General features: G+C 43.0%; 1 protein-coding gene across 1 annotated transcript in view; it reads right to left on the reverse strand.

Moving 5' to 3' along the window:
- The window catches only part of SPATA5 (spermatogenesis associated 5), a 166649-nt gene that overhangs the window by 19463 nt on the left and 127300 nt on the right, over positions 1-19886 (reverse strand). The window contains exon 15 of the mRNA XM_032109156.1: positions 16923-17087. Coding sequence (XP_031965047.1) covers positions 16923-17087 — 165 coding nt within the window. The remainder of the gene's footprint in view (positions 1-16922; positions 17088-19886) is intronic.

A 19886-nucleotide genomic window follows, 5' to 3' on the forward strand; every position in this document is an offset into this window, starting at 1 on the left:
TCAAGATTTAATTTTTTTTTTTTAATTTCCCCTCGACCAATGGATTGAAGAAAAATTCAATGTGTCCCTTTTGCTTTGGGAAATGGTTCTGACAGTCTTTTAACTCGCAACTGGCAGGAGCGAAGAATGCTTGTAGCTCTCCCCCACCTCCTCTCCCTGCGGAAGCTGGCAAGCTCATCTGCTGCAGGAGAACATCTCCTCGGCCAAACTGACTGATTGCATCATGTTCCAAGACTTAACCAGAACACATGGAAATATTCCTTTTGTTAATGCATAAAGATTAAAAAAATAGAGATTTCACAAGGTAACTTGGCTTTGTAGAGCTCTATGGCTTTATGAAATGGAGGTTGGGTGTTGTTTCTACAGGCAGATGCTGGGATACTGTTGTAACCCTCTAAAAATGAAAAAGAGGGTTTGTTTTCTTTCTTTTTAAGGAATGCTTTCCCCACAGGTTTTTGGGATGAAATACAAAGCATTGTGAAGTGTTTCCATCTCACTGCAACATTGGGCTTCAGCAAAGCACTGAGCAAGGGCTCAGCTGGAAGCACCGTTCTGTCAGAGAAGGATTGTTGGGGTCCCTCCCCCGCCGTGTAGCCCTGGGAGAGGGGCCCTGAGGGCACAGACACGGGGCTTCCCTGTCCCTGCTCAGCCTCGTTCCCATTGGTTGGTTTGTGTTCCCTGCGCGGGCAGAGGGACCCTTGGTCCCGTGACTGGAACAGTTCCTCTCGGCAGAGCCCCGGCCATGCGGCTGGAGAAATAAACATCTCTGAAACATCTAGCAAGAATCTGTCTGTCCATATATATTTCCTTTCCACGGGACTCCTGGTTTGATATATGCGTGTTGCAGGATCCCCACTGCAACAAATGGTGGAGAATGCGGGCAGAACGATCCCCGATCCTTAAGCGACTGATTTGTGTGAGTAAACCCTGGAAACTTTGGATTCCTCTTCTTGGTTTTGCTTTGCTATTCCATATCTAAACTATGGAGGAACCGTGGGAAGACTCTTGGCTCTCCGAGCCGCATATGGACATTTATCTTAAACTTAAAATGATTCTTGAACAACGATTTGTAAATTTTAGCTTGATTCAAGCTCAGAAAGAACTGAAACACTTCCTGGCATGGTTGTTTAAGAACTTTTTCTATGTTTCTTGGGATTTAATTCTTACCAAGGGCTTTTGGAAAACCGTTTGGACACAGTTAATACTGGAGTCAAAATATATGCCGATGGAAGAATATTTTCGTGAATATTATTTAGTTACCAAGACTGCTGAGCAATGTCAGCTGTGTCCTGGCGAAGGGAAGCCTGGCTCAGGGACTGTGCGGCCCAGGCCACGTGCGCCGAGCGCTCTGCGAGCAGCAGCGAGGCAGTTCCCGCGTGCGGGCGGAGCCACGCGAGCTGCAATGTCGGTGGCGGAGCGAGGAGCGGCGGGAGCGGCGGGACCCGGCGGTGCCCGCCCGGTCCTGTGCAGCGCGTGGTGGAGCGAGCCCCGTGAACGCCCGACTGAGAGGGGAGGCGCGCAGGCGGCGGCGGGCGGCGATGGCGGTGGAACGGAGCCGCGCCCAGCCGAAACACGCGCTGGAGCGGGGCGCGGGGGAGTCGTCGCTCGGGGGCCCGGCCGAGACGTGGGTGCAGCGCCCGGCATTGGCAGCGAAGCTGCGACCAGAGGAGGCGACGCACGGAGAACTGAGCGGCGCGGCCCGGCCCGGCCCGCGCAGCCCCGAACGCGACCCCGGGAAGAGCGCGCAGGCACGAGCAGCCCCGACAATTCCAACACGGGAGCGACCGAAGGAGAGAGCAAAGACGCAGCGAGACAAAAAACAGCAGCCACTCGGAAAAAGATCATAGTAACTAAGACCTTAGGGATAGTAAAATGGTATAATGTTAAGCAAAATTATGGTTTTATAACAAGGTGTGACAACCAGCAAGACATATTCGTGCATAGAACTGCTATTAAAAAGAATAACCCTGAAAAATGCATCCCAAGCTTGGGAGATGGAGAGGTGGTGGAATTTAATATTGTACTAGGGAGAAAAGGGTTACAAGCATCGCAGGTCACTGGGCCTGATGGTGTTCCTGTAAAAGGCAGTATATATGCAAAAAATCGTAGTCATGTTAGACAGTATCTCTATTGTAAGTCCCCCCTACAGTCTCCCTCTCCTAATCCCACCTTTCCCTTTTACCCTATGTCCTATTACCCCCAGTGTATTCCCAATCCGTTTTTTCATCCATGGTTTCCCTCACAAAAACCATGCTTTTGCCAATTGTTTCCCCAAAAATCCCTTTCCAATGCCGAGTGGGGGATGAAAAGGGGGAGGAAAGAAGTTAAACCCTCTCCTGCCTCAGTTTCCCCACAAAGCATGCTCAGAGAGTCCTGTCTCCCTTCTGTCAGCCCTAAGATGTTCCAGAGAATCTGTTTGGACATTTAAAGACTCAGGAGGGTGGCTTGTTTTGTTTTGAAACTGTTCTTGTTATGATTATCCAGTTGTTTTCATTCTCCTTTTATTAAAATAAAACGGGTGAGGTGTTGGGGTCCCTCCCCCGCCGTGTAGCCCTGGGAGAGGGGCCCTGAGGGCACAGACACGGGGCTTCCCTGTCCCTGCTCAGCCTCGTTCCCATTGGTTGGTTTGTGTTCCCTGCGCGGGCAGAGGGACCCTTGGTCCCGTGACTGGAACAGTTCCTCTCGGCAGAGCCCCGGCCATGCGGCTGGAGAAATAAACATCTCTGAAACATCTAGCAAGAATCTGTCTGTCCATATATATTTCCTTTCCACGGGACTCCTGGTTTGATATATGCGTGTTGCAGGATCCCCACTGCAACAAAGGATCCTGCAGGAGGAGGGCCCGGTGAAGCACCTGGTGAGCAGCTTTCCCGGGAAAGCCGGGCGCTCGCTGTCAGGCACACGCGAGCCCCGGTACTGACCCTGCTTTGCAAAGTCAGGCTGTTCCTGGAACAGCCAGCGATCCATCTCTGCCGGCCTCCTCTGCCAGCTCCACTCCAGCTCGGAAAACGTCGTATCTGGAAAATTGTTTAAAACTGCACACTTCCATTCAACAGGCCCTCTTGTTGTTCTGCTTGTTTGGGGGCAGAAGCAGGAAGGGTCATTACATGGTGGAAAAGCAAAAAAACAGATTTTCATGGGCAATTGCTATATTAATATGTATCACTTTACATACATAGTACATCTACATATGGAACCTATTATTATTGAGGAAACGTTTTTTTAATGAGGAAGACTGAACAATACTTAAGAGAGAAAATGTTCAAACCAATGTTAATTTGCAGCAGAAGTAACAAAATATTTTAATAAAAAACAGTAACAAGAACTGGCCTTCCTATCCAGGATCAGCCCAGTCCCGTGTTCACACCTTGAGAATAGAATTCAACTTCCATGGCTTTTCCAAACTTTGAAAACCTCCTAAACTGAAACTTAAACTCTGACTCAAGGAGTTTTAAGAGCTAGACCTGCTTCAGCTCTACACAGAAACAAAGATAGCTCATTATATTTCTGTTTTCCAGATGCATGGAAGCATTTTTCCTCCCACCCTTTTCTTTTTACCAAGCCTGTGCCTGCCTTGCCTACCTAGCCCCCAAACTCATCCAAAAATAAAGAAAAAGGGATTTAGGTAATACAATTATTTCTGTATAAATGTAGCTAAATATAGTCTCAATTGCTGAGCACTGTTTCCTTTCCCTCTCCCTGTATTCTGGGGTTAATTAAGCTTTCCTTAAATGTTGCATATGAATTAAGAAGAAACAAACAGCAAAAAAACCCTCATTATTTTCAAAGGGAAAAAATCTGGTGCTAAAAGGTCCTGGCAGGCTAAACATTAGTACAATAAAACTGCTGGATTTCAAATGGTAAAAATAAAGTGACTAAAAGCTCTCTGTTTGAAAAATGAGGGACTTTCAAGAAAGACTGTTTCTGTAGGAAACAGATACTTTCTTTCAGGAATCATCCCAAACCCAAGGATGAATTATTAGTACCAAATATAAACCTCAAAATAGACTCTCCCTGTTATCATAATGCAAATATTAATGTGTATTTGCTATTCCTGTCAAATGTTATCAGCGTTGTTCCGACTCGCAGGGAACAACCTGTTCCCTGCGGATCCTGACTGGGCTAGGACTGGACTTGGTTTATCACTTTAACACCAGGATCCTTGTTTTGTTCACCTTGGGAAACCACAGCAGGAGCAATGATCACAAGGAGATCCTGCACAGCTCTCTGCGCTGGCTCTGCTGGAAAAGCCTGGAGAGCTCCAGGATTGCCAGATGAGCAGAGCAGCTCCTGCAGTCCAGGGAGTCATCGCTGGTCTTGGCTCCCACCACCACATGAACTGACCCCGCCTTTTATTTACTTTATTTAGCTAGCTTTAAGCCCTTTTTAAATAGGTTGAATGACTTCTGCTGTACAGCACAGGATTGGAATGACACTGAAACCAGCACCAGCCATTCCAAAGTGGTTTGATGCAACCTCCTGGTAACAACCCTCAGGAAACAGGTCCCAAAACAAATGGGTAGCCACGAAACACACCATCTGTAATAAAGCCCTAGAGGTATTTTGAATGTAGCTCCTCATTTTGAACCCGCGCACAGCAAAACCAGTCCTAGTTTGTATATGGCAAGCAATAAGGTGAATCGTAATTTGCTCTGCTCCCTAGGTTGCACACAGACACTGAATACAACAGACTGAATACAGCACTGAATGTCAAGTCTTATGTAACAATGGATTTCAAATTATAAATGTCACCCAGGCATCATTTCAGGCTTTGAAATAGTTTACTTGTTACCAAATATGATGTGTCAAGTGATTTATCAAATCCATAAGAAAGAAGAAACCAATGAGACAATCCAAAAATCCATCCTATCTCCCAGCAAGTCCAGGACTGTCCCCAATCAAATGTATACTGGCAGAAGAGAGATTTATTACCTCAGTTTCTTAATACTATGTTTTATATTTAGCAAGTGTTCCTATCATGCTCCACATGGTACTTTCACCAAGCACAGCAAGCCCACCTGGACTCCACCACCTGCCCAGCTCAGTAGGTCACTCACTGCCCGCATATCTTTGATGCTGCATCTCTGTGACAAACTTCTAGAGACTAAGCTGCCACTGAAAGAACTTATTGTGTGACAATAACCTCTTTTTCTGCTCCAAAAAACATGGTAAGAGGGGCAGAGTTGTTCTTAAGGGTCAGGCTGCTCTTTCACATGCCAACATTAGCACTGAGGACACACTGAGTTTTTCAAAGTGCTGATTAAAAGGAGAGGGATTCCTCTGGCCAGTGCTCCTCACAAACACGTGGAGTCATGTTTCTCATCAGAAATCTGTAAAAAGCAATACTGAAAGACCTGGAAACATTTAGAATGGCTTAGCTCGGGACTAAGTGACAGTGAAAACACACCTTGTCTTTCATGCCATTAAAAATCAAGGGGTTTTCTTGGATATGGAAAAATAATTTTACTAAAAAAAAAAAAAAGAATTCTGGAATGGTTTAAGTTGGAAGGGATCTTAAAGATTGTCTTGTCCCAACCCCCCTGCCATGGGCAGGAACACTTTTCACCAGACCAGGTTGCTCAGAGCCCAATCCAATCTTGCCTTGAACACTCCCAGGGATGAGGCATCCACAACTTCTCAGGGCAACCTGTGCCAGTGGCTCAGCACCCTCTTCTTCCATATGTCTAATCTAAACTTGACAAGTTATTTATGAAATCTTTTGCACATGCAGAACTGAAGGAAGCTGACTGCTTTAATTCACATCTAGTCAGCTGGTACCCAGGTAATGAAAATATTTTTGGTTTGAAATGGCTATAAAAAGTAGTACATCCTCAGGATGAATTTCTGAAAATACTTAATATTAGAGAAATAATTAAATATATGATAAAAGCTCCTCCATGGCTGCATAAGTAAGAAAGGAGACACAAATATTTATATACATTTACACATTTGTAAAGAAAGGATAAAACAAGTAGGACACAAACCCCAAATGAGCAGCACCTGAGTGATAGTACTATCAACTAATTTCTAAGAAGTCTCTAATGAAAGTTGAAATCTTTTTCCATCACATGAGAGAGATGTTTTGGCTGTATTTATACAACATCCTGAGCACACTGGCTGAATTGCAAAACCAGAACACTATGTGAGAATAATGAAAGGAATGAAAAATACTTCTGCCTGGGACTGACATTTATCAATGCAAAATATCCACTTTTGCCATTGTTGGAAGTAAGGGAAGCAATTAAAGTGCACAAAACCATTTTGATACCAGCACCCTATTTCCTGCACATGTTGGTAACCAAGGAGCTCCCCCTCCCTTCTTTGGTGCTGTTCATTAACTCTCCACAATAAACACCATCCTCCCATGTCACACGTTCGAGAGCACTCCGAAACTGGGAGATTGGGCAACAGCACTGCTCTATGCAAAACCAGCCAAGTCCAGTCAGGAAACAGATTAATTTGAAAGCCTTAATTAATGACTGAACGTTTATACAGCCAAGATTTATGAGCTACAAGGAAGTAAGTCCAAAACATAACACACCCTCCAGCATGCAAGCTCTCTCTTTAATGGTAAACAACTAGCCTAGGGTAAGATACTGTCTCAGTGCTCCAGTTCCCTTTCTTATTCCAACTTCCAAGCACTGACAAAAGACAAATTAATTTCATACTTCTTTTTTTTTTTCTTTTTTTTACTGCTCCTCTATAAATATTGTTATTAACAAACATGGTTCAATGAAGAGAAACTAGGGATTTTTTTTAATGAATAAACCAACTTTTTTTTTTTTTTAGCTCGTGTGCAAAGAGTATATAACAAAGAAGAGGAAAGAATAGGATCTTTTTTGTATGGGTAAGTTCACAGAACTTATTTTCTTGTGAAGAAAATCATAAACAAGAAGAGAAAGCTCTTTATACATATAATCATATACAAAAAAATCTCCTACAATGCCCCCAAGCCCCAGGTTTTTCAGCTTACTTCACAAATACTTTTGCACATTTAGTAGCAACAAATGTTAAAAATGAACAGCAAGTTTTCAGCTTTTAACATTTTGACTATATTCCATACTCCACTTCTGAGAGCTGACTTCTCATTATTATGAGCTCTTGCTATTTGAATATTAAAACAAGACTGCCAACACCACTTCTTTGGAAGTCCTCAGGCCTTAAACTAGAAAAGTCAAAATCAAGAAAAGTTTTGTTCTCTCTTGTTTACACTAAACTATCACACGCATTTTCTTGCCTTGCAAATTCTGTTTCACTAACAAAGGAGCGCAGTTTGGTTCTCTGCCCCATGGTCTATATAATACAGAAATACCCAGAAATGACCACAGAAATGGCAAGATCCCATGAAATGAGGAGCCTGTGATGAGTCCGCCAGCCATACTATGCCCTCCCTGGCAAGGGGACTCCCCAAAATCCCTCTCTCCAGACACACAGCCACAACCACCACTTGCACAGGTAAGCAGAAACACAAGTGGCACGTGGCTTTTGGTTTGGGGTCTGAGTGTTTTGCTTGCTTGTGGCAGTGTGGCAGTGCTGAACACCCAAGTTCCTTGTCCTTGCTTGTCATGGGAAAAATCCCCAACAACCTGTCCGGCTGTCTCCTGCTCTTTGGTCCCTCATCCCCAGCTCAGCAACAAAAACCACGTCGTGCAAGGGAAATCAACTGCTGAAGAGACTGAGCAGAAAGAGTTCTCCTTACACAGACTCACAAAGAGTTCTACTTACACAGACTCACAAATACTTGCAAACCCACAGAGTCTGACCTATGAGCTGGGTAAAATTTTTTTTTTACCCTCTTCATTGGTTTCCATCAAATGAGAGCTCACTGGGAGCAGTTCTGGAAAAAGACAAAGTTGGTTTATCCCAGTAAAGAGCACAAGAGGACAAAACAGAAGACAGATTGCTGCTCTCCCCCTCCTCTCCTTCCAATGGTGTGTTTCACTGTGCAATGTTAATATAACAGTCATTTTCCAGTTTTATCACAAATTTATTTTGTTTGCTAGGAAATGAAGTAACAAAGACCACGTCTGTAAGACGCCAATTACTTTGAGAAAGTAACTCCCACCCCCAACTTCCCTAAATAGGAAAATAAACCATCAAACAAAACCCGAAGCAGCTCTTTTAAACTGGACAAAACGCTCTTGGTTCTCCTCCCCTGACAATGGGGATGTCAAGACCAATTAGCACTTGCAGTCATCTTGGGGTTTGCTCCGTTTTCTCCCACTGCAAGTGGTCAGGCCAGATCCGATGGCTCCCTTCTATACACGCAATGCCATGGACAAATTACAGAAGACTAAGACCTGAAAGGTTTTTTTCCTACCCAGCTATCCTTGACATTTTCATTACTCAAAGACAGGAAACAAAAAGCCTAAGCTGGGAACTAGGTGATAGTTTGAAAAAAGTTTAATTAAAAAGTAAAACAGGCCATGGAATTGCTTCTAACATAGCTAATAATTTGCTGCAGCGTTATTATTGTGCTGCTTCCATCTGCCAATAACCTTTTAATCCTTTTGCCAAAGGCAATCCAAAGCTTTTCCATATGTATTTAAGGGTAACCATAAAAGATAACTTGGAAATAACAACTTCCAACTTCTGCTACGCAAAAATCCGAGCTACAGCAGTGCTTGTGCCCATCAGCTTTCCAGCAGGGCTCTGGAAAACAGAAGTTACATGGCAAGAATGAAAATTGCCCTGTTTGACGATGTAGGTTTGGCTGCAATATTTGAAAGATTCCCTGTTCCCACATTCAGCATCAGTGACTATTTTAATTACTAACAACTTCTCAAATGGTTTCAGAATTAACACCGAGCAGCTTAATCTCACCAGAAAGCCACCAGCTCCAACACCGCCATTGCTAAAGTTTGTGGATAAAAAAAGAAAGTGGAACAAAAGCAGACATTTCAACTGTTCTATCTGCAAAAAATCTCACTTAGGAAAATAAAATTACACATAATCAAAACCTCTTTGAAAGGAATATAGCAGAGTGCATTTACAAACTCAACTTTCTGGGATGACAAGTGCATAAACCTGTGCCTTATACACATTTTTAAGGACAGGAAGTATCAAAGCACATCATAATTAAAATGTTAAGGAAGAAACCAAACCCCACCCCCCCTACCCCACCTCCAAATATTTTATCAGTAATGATCACCCCTTACAAAATAAACTCAAAATTCACTTCACACAAGTCAAATATCATTTCTATCATGGGAGAAAGCAATGAAAGCAGAATAGTTGGTGCATGTACTACACAATGGTAGCTTTACCAGAGAGGGCATTTAAGCTTAAAATTAGGTACATTTATTGTTCAAGAAATTCACAGTCTATTGTGATTTGATTTTATTAGATACTATTATTCATTATTAGGTTCCAAATTTTTGCAACAGAAACAATGACTTTTTGCAGATGACTGCCAAAAGCAAACATCCTATTTTCCCTGCACACAAAGATACCAATATATGTTCAAACATTTTAATTCACGCACACCCCCAGCTCTCCAATCTTTGCAGTTCAGTGAAGTGTAAACAGTCAGTGTTGCCATTAAAATAACATGTTCTTCATTCACAGCAACAATAGCCAGGTAGATTAATAGGCTTTTACACCTGGGCCCTATTATTCCTCTGCCATTCATTAACATTTCTTCTACCATGACAACAATTTAACTGGCACAGTCCCAGAAACACAAGTAGGTCAGTACAAGGTGTTCCTCTGGATGCTTTCATCTGGTATAAACATCCTGAATTAGCCTTCAGGTACTATATCTAAATATTCCTAGTGCCAATTAAGATGATAATCAGAACTATTTCAGATCTCATTGACCAAGTACAACCCATGGTTTTGGAGGGCTGATTCTATTAAGGATGGAAGGTAATTTCACTGCAGAAGTGGGGAGCCTTCTGCAGCTCTCCTGGCCAAGCTGATGCTGGAGATTATGCCTTGGTGCTACCTCCTTGAAATCACAGAATCAGGAACAGCCTGGGTTAGAAGGGACCTTAAAATCCTCCAGTTTCAACCTCGCTGCCATGGGCAGGGACACCTTTCACTAGACCAGGTTGCTCAGAGTTCCATCCAGCCTGGCCTTGGACACTTCCAGGGATGGAGCAGCCACAACTTCCCTGGGCAAGCTGTGCCAGAGCCTCACCACCCTTACAGGGAACAATTTCTTCATAATAAGCTAATCTAAACTTATTTTCTTTCAGTTTGAAAGAAATTGCCCCTTGTCCTGTCACTACATGCCCTTGCCAATAGTCCTTCTCCATTCTTGCAGGATCCCTGCAGGGTCCCTGGAAGGCCACAATTAGGTGATCCCAAAGCCTTCTCTTCTCCAGGCTGAACAATCCTGATTCTCTCAGCTTTTCCCCATAGGAAGGGTGTTCCATCCCTCCAATCAACTTGGTGGCCCTCCTCTAACTCAGCATATCCAAGGGGAAAATGAATATACATGTAAAGAAAGATAAATTGAACACTGAGGATAGACAGTCAGACATTGTGTACTATTAAAATTAATCATAACAGGCACATAAGCAAGTCAGACACTTGCTAATCTTAAGGGCATAAGAAATAGCAATGGGTATGTAAGAATATTTACTTCCCCCATTCACTCCCACCCTGGTTTATGAAAAATGTGGATACAAATCAGGGGTTTCATGGAAAATTAAACAAAAAACTTCAGACATATCTTTTCCTAATGTACTAAGACATACTCAGTATTTACAGCAACTTGTGTATGTTGAGAGGAACTGGCCCTGAAGTTGTCATGTAAGAGTGACAGACCAGGAATCAGTTTTCTCTGAAGTGCAATAACTTTTTGGTGACTTTCTCCAATTTGTATGCCTTGTCTTATACTTTAGGACTACAGTTGAGCCAAACTCCAAGCAGCAAGTTCACTCCTAACCACATACCCCGTGACACATCATAACTTACGAGATCAAGTGCCAGCACTACAGGTTTAAATCAGAAAAACAGGTCAGTGTGAGGAAAAAAATCACTTATTATTTTTTCTTTTCCTTTTTTTTTTTTAACATAAAAGCCAATTCTACAACTCTGAGCAGATATAAGCATTTGTATTACGCCAATGAAAGTACTTCAAAAGGCAGAAATAAGCCAACACTTTCAATTCCTTCCTGATCACTGCAAATGCAATTTTCACTCTGAACTTTAAATACCCCCACTTGTGATCATTGCTATACTGAGACTGTGTGCTTTAAGACACTGAAGAATAATCCCCACTGTCTGAATCAAAAAAAAAAAAAAGAAAAATTAAAAGTTGCTAGAAATAACTCACAGGCAAAAAATAAAACTCAAAGAAAACAATAGCAGTAGCCTAAAGAGACATATTTTTTCCTTCAGGAATGAATTCCCATCTGCTTTTAAAGAGCAACATGTTTTTCCATTGCTGGGAGTTACAGCCAAACCCAGGACAATAAAGCAGTAAAGCATGAGCAGAGGGCAAGTGAAGCTGGCTGACAGAGGCTCAGCCTAGGTCCCTCTTTTATAAGCCTGTGTGACAGTGGCAGTGCCCCGCTGTGCTGGCAGCACACTCTCCTCTGCCACCCTCAGCAACCAGGAGCTCCTGGTTACTCTGCCACAGGTGAGGTTGTGAGGAAATGGGAAGGAAAAGACAGGGAAGGAGGCAAACAGCAGTTGGTGCCTCAGCTGGTTTGGTAAAACTACAGCTGGTTTGTGCAAGCTCATGGGAAGGGAGCTTGCTCTGACACAGGTGATGCTTCTGCTGATGTTTTTTCTCCAAACACTGGACACAACACAAAACAACTCTGCAAAACCACAGGGAGAACAAAAGCAACACAGGAGTCCTCACTTACAGAACATGGGTGGATGATATCTTTAAAGTACTTAATGAAGAAAAACATGTTGAAATCAGCTGTAAAGTTCCTGCATCTGAACTGTTTCAGCATTTAAAGAATCAAAAGCCCTTTGGGCTTTATGGGGAAAAAAAAGTCAGGTTTGAGAAGCAAGCGAAATTTCATACCTCAGCACTGTTTGGTGCTCATTCAAATTCCCTCTGGCTTTTTTCCCCAAGTTCCTCTCAGGATAACTGTTCTTAGAGTTACTTAGGAAGCAGCTTCGACTGTGTCCCCCTGGGCTGTTAGTGCGTCTGACCTTTTCGGAAACACTAATGTCCCTTCATCCAGATGCATTAAATCTGCCTTGCTTGATTAAACTATTAGCAAATCATTATCTCACTGAAGGAGAAAATGTTCTTTCCCAGATGAGCTTGCCATGCATAAATTTCAGTGCCAATACTCCCCTCTACGCCAAACCTTATGTTTGGCATAAATGTGCTGATTGCCAGCCATACTCTATACCCTCACTAGGTCAGAGCACACAGCACTTTATCAGGCCTCAGCTGAGACACAACACAATGAAAATCCGTCCACTCCGGGCAGCATCTCAGAAAAATAAGGGACGGAAACCAGATCTTTCTGAAGTGACTGAAAAGAGCAGGGAGAGGCAGAGTAATGCCCCAAACTTCTGCTTTCAGCACTGCCACACCAGTGCCATTCCGACATCCCCAGGTGCTCACACTGCCCTCATTCCCAGTCTGCTCAAGCACATTCCGCACGTAGGAGCCTCCTGCGAGACCAGCAGCAGGCAAAATCCCATGGGAAGTCCTGTGTAGTTATTTCCTTTCCGGTGATTCATCTCCTTTATCCCAAACACTAACATTTGGAAAACATTCCCAATGCCAGGTATTTCCTCACCTTCCAGACACCTGTGCCAAACACATCTTTAGCACTGTGTAGGAAGGAGGTGATCCCATGCTACCCATATTGGATGATGGCAGAGACTTTTCCTCACCCACCCACACAAAAATGTTCACTTTTCAATGAGCAATATAAATTAACAGATCCCCTGCACCGTTCCAAGAGAGACATCAGAGGTTCATCTGAGGCCTTAATCTTGCTGCATTTCAGTTTGATGGCATTCCTCACCTTGAAAATCACATTTCACTGTAATACTTCAGGCTACTATATAGGATTGAATCCACTGTTCTTTAATAATGTTAAACAGAAACACTCTTCCTTAAGTCTGGAAGATCTTTTCCTTCATGGAAAGCTAGATGGAAAGAAGGTAACACATCCTTATCTTTTGAATGTCCTTTTTTTCTGCTATATCTAAACCCTCTCTCTCCTTTACTGTAGATATTCTTTACTAAACAGACAAATTTTTCCCAATCTCTTAAAAAAGTCTTCACCCTCCTGTGCACCTAGGATGGAACACATCCTCATTCCTTTTGTACTTAGTATCTTCCTCTGTAAGAAAGAGAGGAATTTGGAAAGGGTGTGGTTTTTTGGGGTGTTTTTTTAATTAAAGTTACTAGTTTAAATATGTCAATATCTGGTAAACAAGAACATGCATGTTTTGGAATACATATTTTAAGAGTCAAAGAGTCGAGTTGATTTGAGCTAGTTTGCTGCTGCAAAGATCTTTTTGGCATCACATCTGCTCTTATTTGAGCCAGAGCAAATCTTCATCAGCTTGCTTTTCTTCCCTTTCATTTTCTGTGCTCCCATTGCGAGTTATTGCAAAGTGAGAAAGATATTTTTTACGTTAACTGCTCCACTTTGACTAAGAACCAGTGAAAGATTTACAGGTTCCAAGATTCCCGCTCTACTATTGTGTCCTGTAAGCATGGAAACTGATAATACTATAGAAACCATGCCAGCCTTGGCTTTCACCATGACCTGCTTTCCACCAATTTAAAAGTAGCCAGTCCCATTATCTTACTTTCATAAGCACACTCGTCTGAGGGGTATTGTCATCATACCCAGATTATTTAATTTTTTATTAATTCCAACCGACTTTAAACTCAAAACAACTCAACACTTGATTTCAGTTTCTGCCTAAAACCTCCCTCTCTGCCTTTTGAATTGCAACAAAAACATCGTCTGACTGCGGCTCAGACAATAAAAGAATATCTCTCACTCTGCTGGGTTTCTTTTCCTTTTTATCGCCTACTTTCTGGAACAAAATATTTCTCCAGTGGGGAAACAGTCTCTTCATGCCTTGCTTGTCTAATCCCAAACTGAAAAATGGAGCACCTGAGTGTGGAAAGCCCATCTTTCCTAAGGCAAGCTGGCTGTGGCAGCACCATGAAAACAAGCAAATGAGACTCAAAGAACTCACACTGCTTGTACTTAAAAACATTGCTTTTAAATACTTCTGTGGTCAGATCTCTAATTATTCCTACTTCAGTGGGAAATGAAACAGATAAAACTTCCCAGCATGAAGTACAACAGTGAAAATGCTCTAGGAAGAGCTGTGATCAAACTGTGAAACAACCTCTGAGTGAAGACATTCTAATCATATAAAACCATTAAAAAATTACCAGTTTTATAAAAGTTGGACCTCCTGCAATTTTGGCCAAAATAAAATGCAGTATCCCTGAACAAGAGCCCAAGCACTACTGCAGAGCACTACTTCAGAAAGGTCTAGAAATGAAGACTGAACTCAAACCTGAATATTTTCAGAAAGCTGAGGATTTCTTCGACCTAGAAGTTAACTGTACAGACATTGCTCATCTAATGGGTTTTTTTATTACTTTAAACTTCACTTACACATGAGAGAAGGAAATTGTAATTCACCCTCATAAATTATCATGCACCTTCCCTCACATGAAACAGTGGGAAGTAACCACCCTATTTTGCTATCTTGATGTATCTTTAAAGGTAGTCATTAAGAGAAACGTACATCCAGCAGGTGAACAGAGATAACTGGTCATAAGTGATGACAGGCAAAAATACACAACTATCTGATCTGAAAAGGGGCCAAGTTGGAAGCCAGATGCACACTGAACTATCCACTTTCCTGGCTGTTTATTCAGCTCATGTCAGGATGATTCAACGCATCTTTACACGCAGCTCCCTATTCATACAGCATCTTCTAGTCACAAAACCAGGCATTTTCCATTTCTTTCTCTGAACAAAGGCTAGAACAGTGGAATGGGAACTTGCCATTCAGCAGCGGAAACTATTTGTAAAGCTGGGAAGCTGGAGACACTGGGAAGAAAAGGCTTTAATGAAACTGGCCACTGTGTGTGCCAACTGCCAAGACTATATATTCTTCCAAGGAACCCTGACTGAGGCTTTTTCTGTATTTACTCTTTACATCCCAGTTATTATAATACTTTGCATGATGCAAAAGAACAAAATTCGTGAGAAATACCATATTAGAAACAGGCAGCTTTTTTTTTTTCCCCTGCAACCAGACTGTAGCTGCACTCAATGACCCATTAACTTATTTTTGGTTCCGTACAAAGCCAGCACCAAGACATTTGTGACTCATTATCAACCAGGCACTGGAATTCACCACTAGCTTTTCAGCTGATCCAGATCCAAAGGAAATCCCCATATGCTTGGAATTTCTAAAATACAAGCACGCAGTTGTTGCCTGGTAAGGCGAGAGTTGCCATATGCAACAGAGGATATGTTTATATTTATGGTTTTGGAGGCTTGTAACTCAGCCAGAGGCAGATAAATGTTCCCAAGTTGTGTCACTGTCTCCCAAATATAAACATAACACTGTTTCAGGTCATTGCTCCAAAATGTGGAAGCAGTAGAGCTGTGACAGTTTTCCAGATCAGCATTTAAGCCTGAAATTCTTTTTATTGTTGCTTTTTTTTTTCCATTGTGAGAGCCCACATTCTGGGCAAAAGGATGTGCTACACAAACCAGCTCTGCTCACTACATGGCTTTCATTCATTCATTCCCGGAGTGCAGTCTGCCCTGTGCTGTGGAGGAGGAAAACTCTCGTGGGTTTGGCTTTGGTGTCTGCTGTGACACAGCTTCCCAAAATGACCCCACAGCACACACAGCAGTGCCCTCCTCAGCCAGGGTTTAAGCTGCACATAAATGCAGCACAGCATTTTACAACCTACCAGTATTTAAGTGACAGCTAAATGAGGAGAAGCCTTGCCTGGGAGCAGTATGTTCAATGACCAGTCTGTTGAGAAGGGCCTTCAGCACTACAGCAATCACACAAATCCTCCACAATCACCCAAGACAAAAGTTTAGCTTCTTTCCCTGCCCTTGTAAACAGCACACAGAGATGGGGAGCCAAGGCAAGCACATGACATTTTCCATTCTGCTATGGAAAAAGCAGAAGGTGGCTATGTAATGAGACGGTGTGATAATGCAGACACTAGGGCTGGCTACAGCAAGGTGGAAATTCTGGTATTTCACACCTTTCAAGAGCTTGACTTGGCAACCTTATTAACATTCTTTGAATTTTTGAATTAATATAATTACTCTCAATTAATTAAAATGAGGAAATATCCTTTCATGAAACACTGACATGAATAATATTCAGGGAGCAGAACGGTGACCACTGAAGTACTGATACTTAAAAGTGCCAGGCAGCAGCATCTGAGAAAGTTTCTCCTTCTACCTAGGACAGGAAATAATTGTCTGACATCCATTGTCAGAAGCTAATAGCAACAAGCTATAACAGTAAGCACTGCTGTGAGGTCTTGATTACATGGAATAGGAAAATACAAGCTTTAAAGCGATTCCTTTGCAACCCCCCTATACTGTTCCCCAACTCCATCTCTCCTTTCTCCACCTGAGGCTCTCAGTCACAAACCTACATTCAGAAGATTCCCAGAGATGTGGAGGAATTGTTTGGGAAGTCTGGGGGAACTTGCCTCCACCTCTCTCCACTCCTGGCAGCACATCCTTAATGAGGCCATCTGCAATTGTACAAAGGCTCACCCTGAAAGAGACCCTTCCCCTGGCAACCTTCCTCTGATGCTTTTTTGAAAGTTAAAAAGCCCCAGCCTGCAAAAACACAGAAATATCTGAAATATTCCCTTTCCTAATTCTGACCACCACTCTGAGAAGGCTCAAGAGATATCTGGATGATATTTGAGCTCAACTTTAAACATCAGCTCCAGGAAGTTTTACCTCTGCTCCCGAGTACTTCTGTGTGTGTTCCACGAGCTCAGCCAAGCAGACATCATCGCTGACTGGCATGGACTGGAAATGAAGCTTGAAGATTTCCTGGCGAGTGGCTGCATCTGGCAGTGGCACGTAGATAATTCTGTCTATTCGCCCCGGCCTCAGCAAGGCCTGCAACAAAAGCATCACAGTAAAAGTTACAGCACATCAAGGAAGCAAAAAAAACCACAACTCAAAAACAACACCACCACCAAATAACCAATAATTTCAGCAAAAGCAAGAACCTGCACAAGAAAAGACAGTAAGCTACCTAGCTTATGAAATACCAGTTTATGGAAAAAAGGAATCATAAAGAAACCATAGTCATTTTCCTAAAATAATACTTCTAGACTTGTTGCAAGGTGTGCTGGAATGTTAGGACTTGGCAGAAAGACAGGCGGCAATGGACACATCCCAAGTTCAGATCTTCCACCAAGACAACAAGTGGAGAAAAGAAGGGTTTTGTTGGAATGAATCTTGCATTCTGCATCCATGTTGCTTTATTAGAGCTGCACATACTTACAGAAGAGCAGATTACTCTGACAGGTTTTTTTATGCAAAATAGGGTAACAACAGAGAGGCCAGTGATGCTCAGCTTCATACACATGTGTTTGGCCTTGCACTTTGGGTGTTCAGGGTTACTCAGATTATATTGGAGGTGGGAGGGTGACAGAGCAAACAGTGACAGACAACGTAAGAGGGGACAGTGGCCACGAAGGGCAGAGTGGAGGGTTCAGACTGGATGGGAGGAAAAAATGTCTAGAAGAGAAGCACAGTCTCAGGGCAGGTCATCAGGAAGGCTGTGGAAACTCTGCTCTCAAGGGTTTTATGGCTCAGCAGAGGAAGCCAAGCTCTCCCCGATATGGTCTGGTGAAAGCCCTGTGTGTGCAGGAGAGGGATCACTGGACCTCTGGAAGCTCCCTTCAGCTTTCTGGACACGGTCAAAAAGTAAACTTTATCTATATATAAAACAATTATATCCGATAGAGAGGAGAAGCCAAGCTCTTAAATTTATGAGAAGGGAGGAAGCTCATTTCCCTATGTTTATAAAAAATCTCCAAGATTTTTGAAAACCATCTACAGTAAAAAAAGTAAAAACCCTCCCAGCCTTTCTTACTTGACATTTGGAAAATACAATAATCCCATGCACAGCAAATGCACGTAAATAGTATTTAAACTATTTTATAAAAACTAAACAATGTTTATAAGATTCAGCATGTAACCTAAATTGTTTTTATGTTATGGTTCTCCCTTGGGTAGACTAGTTTGAGTTCCAGATGACTAGAGATATTGCATGGCTGTCCTGGGCTGTCAGCCAATAAGTCTTTTCCCAGCCTGATCATGTCAGTGAAAGTCATGCTGAAAAAATAGTAGGAAAGAGCTTTCCTTCCTGCACAGCATTGATCAAGTTAACACCCTTCCTAGAGTTTCTTTAAAAAGACTGTTGTGGTGCTTCAGAGTGGAAAAATGTACCCTGAATGTTAAGAGATGTCTTGTTATTTTTAAAACAGAACATGAAAATGCTCAGCAGAAAGCACTGTGCTGTGGTACTGCAGGGAGCTGTGCAAGGATAGAGTAAGGCTGGGAAGAGCACAGATCCTTATCCAGCCCAGTACCGTGTCCCTGCAGTGGCCAGTGCTGGATCCCTACAAGAGTACAAGAAACAAGCTGTCCACTGATACTTGCTCAGCAGACTGTGCTGTTTTCCACAACTGGTATCTCGACCAGTATGCAATCCAGCGTCTAAATCATGCGTGTGTGTCAGGATGTTGCCATTTTTTGCCAACATACTTGAAAGAGAAATTTGCATGTTTCAAGACTAGGCTTGGAGGGTGAGGAATTAGACTGCAATTGCGTTCTGTGTGCTCTTAAGGAAATGCCCATAGCTAATTCTATTATTTAGAAGAAAAAAGAAACGTTCACGTGAGCACAGTGGTGTGCCTCTTTCAAACCAAGGCAGGTTTCATCAGGACACCCAGGTAATTAGAATGTTTTCTACAGCCAGCTTAGCTTCCCACTGATGAATGACCAGGGCTGTGGTGCAGGTGGGACAGGGAAAATGCTCACTGCCAATCAGCTGGGAGCAAGTGCTCCATTGCCTGGCTCTCAGTTCCGAGACACAAAAAGCACAACTGCAGATATAACACAATGAACATACTTTTTTTGATCAGTGACTAAAATCTGTGTTTCTTCCAGTTGTCCCCAATGCTTTGCATTTTACATATGGTGGTAGTTGGAGGCCCAAGTTTTAAGCACGCTATCATTACTTTTTTGCTACAATCAGGCCCAGGGACCTTATCCAAGGCGACCAGATGTGCTGGTAACTGTACAAAAAAAGCACAAGTCAGTCGCAGCAGCACTCGCTCATTACATCAACACAGACAAAAAGGAGAGAAAATATTCTGTAACCTCAACTTGAGACAAGAATCAGACTTCCTCCAGCCCCTGGAGACAAAAGCAGATTGAACTGAGAGCTGGTCTGTGAGAGCCCTCCTAACATGGTGACCCTGGGAAACCCTGGGCACAGCCTGACTGCTCCTCGCTCTGCTGTCATCACCTTGGCCCTTTGGCAAGCCACCAGTCTCCCCCTCTCCATGCTCCCGAGGAGCTAAAATCAGCAGGAGAGGTGAGGCCTTGACCCATCCTGTGTTACTGGAGGACAAAGGCCTGGTGAGGGGCCGCGGGTGGGCTGCAGAGCTGCTCTGCTGCCAGCTGCTCAGAATGCAACCGGAAAGCAACAGCAAGCTAAGGCCTCTCTCGTTTGCAGGACATCACACTGCCCTCTCAGGTGTTTGGTCTCTGCACGCTTCTCACGGAGATGCTTTTCCTTTCTGGCCAAAATAATTCAGAATTCAGAACTGAGCTGCACGCAGAGGTCAGCAGTAAGGGAACAAGACATCCCTCAAGACGTTTTTGCTCACTGGAAGGAAG

This window comes from Corvus moneduloides, chromosome 5, assembly GCF_009650955.1.
Source record: "Corvus moneduloides isolate bCorMon1 chromosome 5, bCorMon1.pri, whole genome shotgun sequence".
In the NCBI taxonomy this organism is placed as follows: Eukaryota; Metazoa; Chordata; class Aves; order Passeriformes; family Corvidae; genus Corvus; species Corvus moneduloides.